Source organism: Pomacea canaliculata, linkage group LG3 (genome assembly GCF_003073045.1).
Source record: "Pomacea canaliculata isolate SZHN2017 linkage group LG3, ASM307304v1, whole genome shotgun sequence".
Lineage (NCBI taxonomy): Eukaryota > Metazoa > Mollusca > Gastropoda > Architaenioglossa > Ampullariidae > Pomacea > Pomacea canaliculata.
Genome location: NC_037592.1, coordinates 19,075,366 through 19,085,817, shown reverse-complemented (window position 1 = coordinate 19,085,817; position 10,452 = coordinate 19,075,366). Strand labels below are relative to the sequence as shown.

The 10,452-nt window shown below is 38.9% G+C and overlaps 2 protein-coding genes across 10 annotated transcripts in view; both read left to right on the top strand.

Annotated features, from left to right (window-relative positions):
• Window positions 1-506: 506 nt before the first annotated feature.
• Window positions 507-6,247, top strand: LOC112559546. The gene is made up of 8 exons (XM_025230878.1): window positions 507-707; window positions 1,761-1,814; window positions 2,222-2,360; window positions 2,598-2,713; window positions 3,114-3,192; window positions 3,522-4,031; window positions 4,278-5,570; window positions 6,212-6,247. Exons 1-6 carry the CDS (start codon window positions 507-509, stop codon window positions 3,977-3,979), a joined length of 1,047 nt encoding a protein of 348 aa, XP_025086663.1. The 3' UTR covers window positions 3,980-4,031; window positions 4,278-5,570; window positions 6,212-6,247.
• Window positions 6,248-8,923: 2,676 nt separating this feature from the next.
• The window catches only part of LOC112559442 (oxysterol-binding protein-related protein 11-like), a 28,604-nt gene continuing 27,075 nt past the window's right edge, over window positions 8,924-10,452 (top strand). For 4 of the 9 annotated variants that reach the window (XR_003098333.1, XR_003098332.1, XM_025230704.1 and 1 more), the window contains exon 1: window positions 8,924-9,077. Coding sequence is in view for 4 of the 9 variants with exons in the window: in XM_025230704.1 (XP_025086489.1) it covers window positions 8,973-9,077 (105 nt within the window). In the remaining 5 variants the exon portion in view is untranslated. The other 5 variants (XM_025230706.1, XM_025230705.1, XM_025230707.1 and 2 more) reach the window with 4 other exon arrangements.

The window sequence follows — 10,452 nt, the reverse complement described above, 5'->3', positions numbered from 1 at the left end:
CTTGCTTAGTAATATTATTCATATATAAGCTAGTGTTTACTATATTTATTTCACTCTCTATTTATGAATCTGAGAAAAACTTTTATTGCGTGTAACCTATTTCGAGTATCGAGGAAGTATCAGGAAGGAACATGCATTATACATTATACACATTATGCAGCCAGATTATTTGTAGAGCAATCAATCTTCAGAATACAGCTCCAGGTGTCCCAAAATTGTCTTTTTCCGCCACCACAAGAGCTCATTCAGAAATCTCGCGAAATACTTGTGTGCTGTTACCTGGTAATTGTGTTTTTTTAAATCTTTTCACAGAGACGTTAACTAATTGGAAGGAACTTAACGGTACTCTAACGCCATTGCTAAAGGAAAACCTTCCCTTCTTGAATTCGTCGGTGGAAGACCTGCAGGACATCAACGATAAATTGGCGTCGCATCGAAAGGACATCCTGCTCAGTTCTCTGAGTGAGAACATAAGTCGTGACAGGATCTTTACAAAGTCAGACAACATGACAGGTGATTCCTCACCAATTCCTGGTAACTCAAGCGATGAACACATGACTATTGGAATCTTCAAACAACCATTGGCAAACATCAGGCACCGAAGAGCGGCCAACAAGCGTTTGGATAAACACGATCAAATGCTGAACCACCTTACTCACTCATTTCACATCGGGTCGATGGTAATCCTCTCCTTCCTTCTTCTGGAGGTAAGTTGCACGTAGGCTGTGATCACGTGGTCAGATGAGCTTTAGCTGAGCTTTATTACTCAAATGCTGCATAGCCCACTTTACGCTTTATTTTATTCCTAAACTGGGAATTCCATCTTCGTTCCTTTATTCATCGATTTATTATCGCATCGAAGATGTGCTTTTCTTGAGAACATAAAATTATAAACATAAAAGATGTCTGAAAAGTAATTGATGTTGTGAAGGGTAGTGTGAATTGAAATGCATCGGCCATAACATGAAACAGACATTCACACACCTCAGAGAGAGATTTTTTTATTTAATTTCTTTATTAAGTAGGGCCTTGGCCTATTTCAACGTGTATGCAGTGTATAGAATAACACGAAAACATAAAGGCAAGATTTTAAATCTGTTAAGAGTGATACGATGAATGTCTTTCCACTGAGGACACTGCTCTTTATACACAAAATACACAATCTTCTGCATGTAATTTTCATAATTTTAATTTTTATGATAAAAGCAACAAAAGTCTGAATATACTTCGTATCTACAATATTTACGAATCGCTAATTTTCATTCTTAGGCTACCTAAGGATGGGCAGACAAGTACAAAATAAATGTCATCTTCCCTAGCATTTCCACAGCACGTAGAATATATACCTCGAAAATTCCCAGGACTGTTTAAGTCTCCTTTTCATGTAAAGGTAGTAGAATAGATTCTGTCCATTTTCCAGATATACACCTTTACCGTGATAAGTGGTGAGATATTGGCTGTACGACCAGTTACATACCACAGAGAATTGTATAATAACGTTTCCTGCGAGGACATGACCAACCGAACAGTTATTTTTGAATAAGGCAATACCATTTCTATCGTTTCCCAAAAAGTAGAATACTTGGACCTTTCATGCGCAAACATAACACATCCTTATCCAGTACTAATAATTTTCTGTCGATAATAAAAATTTATACTTAACTGCTTAACAAAACGTGTATAAGCGGATTCGATGAGGCATACCACTTCAGGCATAAACACATTCGTGAAAATATAAATATTGTGTGTGTGTGTTTCAGACTCTCCTGAAAGTAATTGCGATGGGGAAGAAAATGCTTCATCACAAGCTGGAGGTAATGTTTCGTAGTTTAAACAATTTATTCACTTACCTGTGCAGAATTTTTATCATAAAACAGTATATTATTTGTCAACAATGAAAGTTTTGTGTATGTGACACTAACAATAATATTCAGTTTTTGGAAGGCATTTTTGGCAAAAACAGTCCTTAAATCTTTCTTTTTCTGTGGTATTTATGTGTTGATAAATATGTCTTTGGCATTGAGGAGATGTGAAAATAAACTTTATCGCTTGGATCAAAGAAGCTATGTTTAAAATAAGACAAAGCTTTTACTAATGGTCAGACGATCTGGTACATTAAGTATTAGCTAAAACTGAAGACTGATATATTTAAACAAAAAGTAGAGCTTTAGAGATGTAAATGTAGTTTGGCGTTACTAGACGACGGTTAGCTTGTCGACAGGTGTTTGATGCCTTCATCGTGTCTTCCTCGTGGGTTCTTGACGTCTACTTCTGGCAAGGCATCTGGGATCAACCACGAGAAGAAGCTGCCACCTTATTGATATATATACTTCCCTGGCGTGTGGTCAGGATTGTAAATAGTGAGTAATTTGTTTCGCCACGCAGACTTCTCCGAGTCTCTATAGAATGACCGATCTCTCTTTTTTATTTTAACCTTGTTTTTGAACATATCTGTTCGCTCGAATTTCAAAATTTAAGAAACATTTGCACACATTTACTTGAATGCTCTTCGGTTACGCCACTGCATATCATATACAGTACTTATGTTCTCCAACCAAGTGGTGAAAATGTACTGACGTGACACCGTGTCTCATCAGGTTTCGTGCTGGTCATCCAGGAGAAGGACCACGTGCAGTTAAAAATCATAAAGCAGAGACTGCGGCTGTCCGCTAAACGGAGTAAGGAGACAACTCTCAAAGCCACATCATACAAGGTAAACACTTACATACGTGCGCACGCAGTACACAGGAACGCACGTATACACTAATGGTAGCAGTCTGCTTCAATTAAACAGTTCTCTTCACAGACGTATAGCTCTCAGACAGACGTTTGTATACGATAATACAAACCATTAGAAATGTGTCAGATTTAGAATTTCTAAATTCTTAGAAGCTGGTGTAGTTGAAACCTTTCTTATAAGGCTATACAGGTAGTGTTCGTCACTCACCATGAATGGTGCCTGCAGCGAGTTATAATTTTCTTTTCGTGTCGCCAAGCTCAAATGGTTGGTAATGAGGACCAGGTTGACGACCAGATATCGGCAGGTGTCAGCCGTGCTCACATTTGTTGTGAGTACATAATGTGAATTGTTGTCATACTTTTGTTGTCTGCAGACTGAGGTGAAGCAGCTGCAAGGTCTGTGCCGGAAGTACGGGGCTACAGAAAACGAGATCAACGCATGCGGGCTAACAGGTATGTAATGCGAGCCTCGTGATGAGCAGCGATGGAGACTGGCTGGCTCGTTTTAAAGATTTGACTCTTGTGTTACACCTAGACGTTAATGTTAATTAAAAGCTGCTGGTCTTTTTTTTCTTAATGCATTAATATCGCTACCAACATCGCCATCTCATTTTCTTTCCACCCACACCCTGACCATGTACCTAAACCACACCACCATGCCAAATCGAGAGCTCCACAGCGGACTGCACAAACGACGGAAGTTCTTAGAATAAAGCCATGGCTTTAATGAGTTCTTCATCATTAGCCTTGTATGCGAATATGTCTGTTGTTCGCCGGAACAGGTCGTAACGGCAGACGCAGGAGCAGCCTGGTGCCAGCCATGGAGAAAGCCGCCGCCTTGACCCTCATCAGTGCATTAGGTTCGCACCCTTCGCTGTACACCATGGACTCCAGCTCCGACGATGACCGGACTTCGCTTGACCTCACCATCAGCAACGACCTCACCTTGCGGTCAACATACTCATCTACAACCCTGGACTCAGCAGACGCGATCTACATTATCGACAGGAAGCGGAACAGCGAAGGTTACATCACCAGTGACAACGAAAGCACAGCAGACGGGCTGGACGATCCTGTCTTCGAGAGCGAGGACATGTCAACCCTGAGGCTGGAATGTCAACGTCTTCAAAACAAGGATCACGTGGTCTGGCAATGTGAGACACCTCAGGAGGTGCCAGTTGAGACTGACAGTGGTAGGGAGACCAACAGTGGCTTGGGCAGCAGTCTGAGTTCAAGCTGACGCAAGTAGTCAAGAGGTTTCTCCTGTTTACCATGAAGTCATGGCCCAGCAGGTAAGCAGAAACATTCCCCTGTTAATCCTATCTGACATTGTCACATAGATGCAAATTTGTTTTCGCTGTTCACTTCTGTACTAATTTTACAATAATACTAAATGCAATTTATTTGGCTATATTTTAAAACATTGTTTTAATGTTGACGCAACTTGATGGTCACATCAACGGTTTCGTTATCAGACATAAAATTGTCAAAACAAGGCAAACAAAAATTGTCAACAGAATTTAATTTTTCTTTTGCAGAATAGCGTCACTCCACTCTAAAGCTAGTCCCAGACTCTCAGTGACAGTACTGTGATCCACCAGAATAAAGGAGAAAACAAAGAATTTCGTTGGATTATCAAAACATCATGTGCTGACGTTACATAAATCTGCCATCAGGACTCATCAGTGAGCGGTGGTTAATCTACGTCCTGCTAAAACGGACTAATTCCTAATGGCGGCTCTACAGTGACAGTAGTATTGACAGCAGATCACAGCAAGTGTAATATCTTGTCATCATGACAGCAAATCCGGAGCCTGACCTTAACAATTTCCCGCCCATTGGAATATATTCCACTGCTGACAAGAGCACAATGTTTTATGCTGGATTCGCTTATTAATATATTTGTTCAATATACTCTTAAATGACGTCACAATATTTACCTATTTGAGTCGTACAAAAAGCTAAAATAACCTATCCCAGCCATACGACACTGATTGCCTTGTTTCGTAAAATACTTGATTAAAGCGTGGAGTTTTAAATATAAGACTTTAAATGAGTGAACATAAACATGGGAGGGGGGAGAGTTATAAGGATGATTTCCACAAAAGAAATTCTTAGTGACAACCTTTATTACACATAAACATAATTTGAATTGTGTAATTTATATTTATTGTTTAGTAACTGCACGATACATTACAGCACTTGCAGAAGGCTGCTATAGACTACTCAATTAAAGGACTTCCACTACCAGATCTCTTGGTCTTGCTTTCTGTGTTCATGAGGTGATTGAGATTCTAATTTATTGATTTTCCTGTTCAAACCTATTTACAATTATCTTTTGACCAAGCTCTAACTCGTTGTGAGGCAGAGATGCCTTTAATTAGTCTTATTGCATTATTTCATCAAGCGTTTCTAGCCGGTAACCACTTCCCGTTCTTATAGCTAGCTGACTGCCATTTTGATTGTTACGTGTGCAACATTAGTAAAATTATATCGTACTTTAATAAATGAGGCGCGTGAACATCACTTGATTTTGTTCTGAACGCTTCATCTAAAGCTTTTTGCTTGACTCTCGTCGTTTCTTCCCTTGCCACTGACATCACTCTTGACGACATTGTGACGTAAGAAACTGAGTGTTACAATGCACGCGCGCCGCCATACTGCTTTTGTCAGGGAATGACTCGCTAGCTGTTACCAGTGTTTTGCAGTTTGATACTTACAAACATGATAGTTCAAAAAGACTGTTTTCTATGTTACCTGCTTTTCCAGACCAGGATCTAATACGGGTTTGGAAACTGTTAGCATACTTCACTTCTTGAGTGCGAACTGAGGTAAATCTCTCTTTAAAACGATCTCTCACTTAAACCAGTGTGAAAAATATTAACTTATTTTAAAAATCGTTATCTGATTTTCTAGCGATTTACTAATCTAAGATTTACTAATCTGCGGATTAGTCGTTTATTATTTTTACTAAACGTGATTCACATTGAAGGATGGAGGAGTTTATAGAAGAAACATAGAATGTTCAGGATTAGAAATGAGAAAGCAACCTCAAAGACGTCTTTTTGAATGACATCTTCCTTGAATCCACCGAAGACTGAGACAGATATACGTATATAGGTCGTGACCCTTGCTGCAGTTTTCGAGCACTTAGTGGCCTGCAATGGCTGAACTGCCCAACAACTTACAGACTCAGTTCATACGCGACCGCGCTGCATGAGACTGACATCTAGATTCAGCAAATTAGAACTACTGTACCTTGAGTGTATTTGGCAGCCTTGGGCGCACAAAGAAGTTGTGTTAGGTTCTGGAACCAGCGCTAATGTTACGAGTATAAGTCTAGAAGTAAGAAGCACTTTTATATTTGTAACTCACATAAATGAACGTGTCTAATTTACTAAGACAATGGAATTTTTACGTGTTCGCAGCTTGCATGACTTCTGATTTATGTGACGGGTAACACCGTCGACAGGAGAGAAGATGGACCTTACTGGATAAAAAAAAAGAAAAAGAAAAAAAGAAAAAAAAAAGAAAAAAGAAAAAAAGAAAAAAGAAGAAGCAGAAGAGGAAAGATGAGGCGGCACCATTGCTATTATCGCTACCCCCAGTTTAAGTCCAACGTGTCACTGGTGAGTTGTAATACAACAACGGACTGTTGTATAGTCTTGTCTTGGGAGGAGGTACGCAGGTTCGGCAATTCAGGACCATATATATATATAGTGGTCAGCAAGAAAGTGAGGAAAGACTGATTTGTATACTGAATACCACCGCTAGAGATGATGACGAGATCATATGTTTTGTGCTGTCGTGGTAATTTATTTACAGAATCACAAGATTTGACAATCGCAAAAATATGTTAATTGTGACGCTTGCTGTAGAAAACACTCCTTTGTTATCATGGCTAATGTCTATTAGCTTTCTTAACATTATTTTGCATTCTGTAAAGGTTTTCTTCATGTATCAAATCCAAGGTGTGCTTGGAAGTATCTATATATCTCCGTATCGTAACAGTTAACAGAAGCAGCTGTGGCAGCGACACAGACGATATTGATAAGTGTACCGGTATATTAAGAATGCATGCACACATATATTTATGGGGCGCCAAGAGGGGAATTTTCTCTAATTTTCTCTCTAGAGCTGTACAATGTATTTCACTTATAGAATTCCTTCTATAGCTATACAATGCATTATATATGCATATAATGCATTTTATATTTATACAATTCAACTCTATCAGCTTAGAATGCATTATGTAGCTATACATTTCATTCTATACTTAAAGAATGATCATCCAGTCAGTGACCTCGAAACATATGGTCTGGCGTTCTGTGTATTTACGGGCTAGATAGTAATAATAATAAATGCAAAATTTGTAAAGCGCATACTCACACTCCGTAAGGAGTATATATATATGCTCTTAGGGCTTAAGAACAAGAACAAAACATGCACAGCAAACGGGGACAGGAAAACAAACAAATAACATATGAGCTATAAAAGAATAAACAGCCGTACTAAACGAAGAGTCAAAGCTAACACAGAAAACACAAAGAGGGACCAATTTAAATAACAAGAACTGAGAGTAACATGATATTGCAAAAGGAAAGGCGTGAAAAAGGACTAGCATTATGGGAAAGGTTGTTAGCAGTAATGTTTACGGAAGAGGTGCGTTTTCAGTGCACGTTTAGAGGATTCAAAAGTGGATAGGTGGCGGACATGGAAAGTGATCGAGAGAGTTCCATGTTTTTATTGCACAATAACTAAAACTCCTGTGGCATGCATATGTTGTTGTTTTGGTGACAGGAAGTGTAAGGAGACGATCATCAGACGAGGAGCAGAGTTGTCTAGCTGGAACGTAAGAGAAGAGCAGTTCAGAGAAATAATCAGGGCAGGTACCAGCAAACAAATTGAAACAGCACGGACAGTCTGTATACTGAATGCGAGAACGGATGGGAAACCAGTGTAGAAAACAAAGGAGAGGGGTGGCGAGGTCCCTTTTCCTAGCTCTTATCACCAGAGTTCCGTACCTTAATTCTGGATTTTGTGAAGAAGGCATGCAGGGGAGCAATTAAGCAAGCAATTAAGGAGTTGCGGTATTCAAGTCTGGATAAAACAAACGCACAGACAATTAAGAGCTGTACAGCTGTACGTGTTGGTAGCGTTGGTAGACAGAATAGTTACCGAGAGTCAGCCGTTATAATGCTATGAAGATATTCTGATCCGAACAATCAAATGCATTTAAAAGCATTCATTAAACTAAACCGACAGAAACTTTCGTAAATTACAAACAGTTGGTTTCCCTGACAACTGGGCACACATCGGCTTTCCTGTTGTGATTGCTATTATGGCTGAACAAGCGCTTCGTGATGAAGTACGTTTGTTTATTTTTATCTGAGGCTGCCAAAATCGGTCTCAAACAAGGCCCGATGAACTGTCTCAGTTACAGAGTTGGCTGGCTTTTTTTTTTTTTTGCGATTGCTCCAAGACGTTATAGCAGACGACTCGATCTCCGGCAAGCTAATGAATGTAAGGCTATGTTTCGAGGGCACTGATTGGTAGATCTTTGACATTCTTCCTCCATATGCAAATGAGTCAGCCTCGTTCCGGAGACGTTTACGTTTCAACTGTGTAGTTATCTACAAAATAGAATTATTTATATATAAAATGATTTGGATAGTGACGTCTGAGTATAATATAAATGAGACACTTTGGTTTTGACCGAGTTTTTTTCTCTCTACCTATAGAATGCATTCTTGTATAAATATATAATGCATTGTACGTATAGCTATAGAATGAATTCTATAAGTATGAAAGGCATTTTATAGCTATAGAGAGATAATTCCTCTCCCCATAATATTCCGCCAAACTGAGGACTCGGTTCACAACTTATGCACGATTTTGTCTTTATGTTAAATTACCGTACACCCAGTGGACCCAAAGCAAATTCTTTCTGGTTTCTGCTGCTCCGTCCTCTTTCTCACAATGCCCTTTTCTCACTATCAAAGTTGTATTTTACTCAAGTGAACTGTAAAATTATAGAATGGCTAAAAATTGTCATTAACGAGAGGGGAGTGGATGCGAACGTAGTAGATATATGCTCGCACATTTTCGACCGCGTTGGCATGACATCAACTGCTCTCTAGGGGAAAGAAGCCAGTAAAGAAGGATCGATTCTAGTTGGACAAAGTGGTTTCCCATTCGAAGCGTTTCAGTGAACCTTGTCATAAGCGGTAAAGATGGCTGCCGACAGTGACAGCGACATGACCTTTGCACTACCGGATTTATCGGGTTTGTCTGAAGCGGAACGCCTCCAGGTCATAGCTGTTATGCAGAGAGCCAAGGTGGGTGTTTCCAGTGTGATCAGACATATTGTCTTTCCATATAAGACCACTGGTTTTACATTTTGTTATCAGGATCGCTCTCCACAAACTTGACCACTTTAGTCACTTGAGTCAAAGTTTGTCTTTATAACTTTATTTTCTCGAATTGTTTGGAGTCCTTTTCATTTTCATTCACAGAGTGAAGAGACAGTAAAGATATTGTCAACATGATTGTGTCATCAGGTACTACTAGCATTATTACGCAGTGCTTTAGTGAGTCATACTTATGAAGGCGATGGAGTTTTTAAATGCGGCATATTAATCAGATTAATTCGTAGGTTTCCCCACCACCAGAAAAATGCAGTCTCGCTGAGAGAGAGAGGATGTTCGTAGGACCTTGTAGTTTCAGCAGATATGGATGTACAGAGCTAAGAGGATGGTTGAAATCATTCTTCATTAGATTATATTTTGCCAACTGATGCATAAAGAGTTTATTTAGTGTAATGAAATGACGTCGAGGGCGTATTTTCATTATCTGATGTTCTTTTATATATATATGCATCTTTAATATTTGATTTAATACTATGGTAATACAAATGTACTTATTAATAATTACAAAATTGATTTGTATAGCCCTTTACCCCACCATGAAAGGCAGGCTCAAAGTACTGCTGTACAAAAAGAAAACATGCTGCTCAAAAGCAGAGTTGATTGTGAGCCCTGTTAGTATAGCTTCTCATGTTGAAAATAATATGAATGCTGTCAGCATACATGCACTATACAGCTTTGTTGAACCTTTGTAGCCAATAGCACAGTCACAGATATATGTTATATAGGTGAAAACTACCTATAATTCATGTTTTACTCAGGAAAGTTTTGACAATTTAGAATACTTCTTTTGAACGTAACATTTTGATCATATATATAGCATTCAATATTGTGTTTTGACTCCATAATTTGAAGATACAAGAATTTGTACTTGGTCTCATGATATATGCAAATTTGCAATGTTGTTCCAGACCCAGGATGTATGCATTGGTGTAATTGTACTAAGATATGTGACATAAGCTTCTCTGTCAGTATGTATTTCAGCTTGGTATAGCTGTTTCAGGTCTGCAGCAAATAGATATTTTTCCATCTTTTGAAAGTAGGGCTGTTGTTTAACTTCATTATGATGGCACTTTTGGCAGGAACCTTTTTACCATAGCAATAATTGGGATGCATGGATTTTCACTGCAGGAGTACCAGTTGGTGTATTGTAAGGAGCACGATAGCATTTACCTGTAGAAGATCTATCTGTGGGGAGGAAAATCAATTTTATTGTGTTTTTTTCTGTTTGCTTCATATAATGCTAGAGATGCTCATTAGCTGTTCTTGAAACATGATGCATCATTTA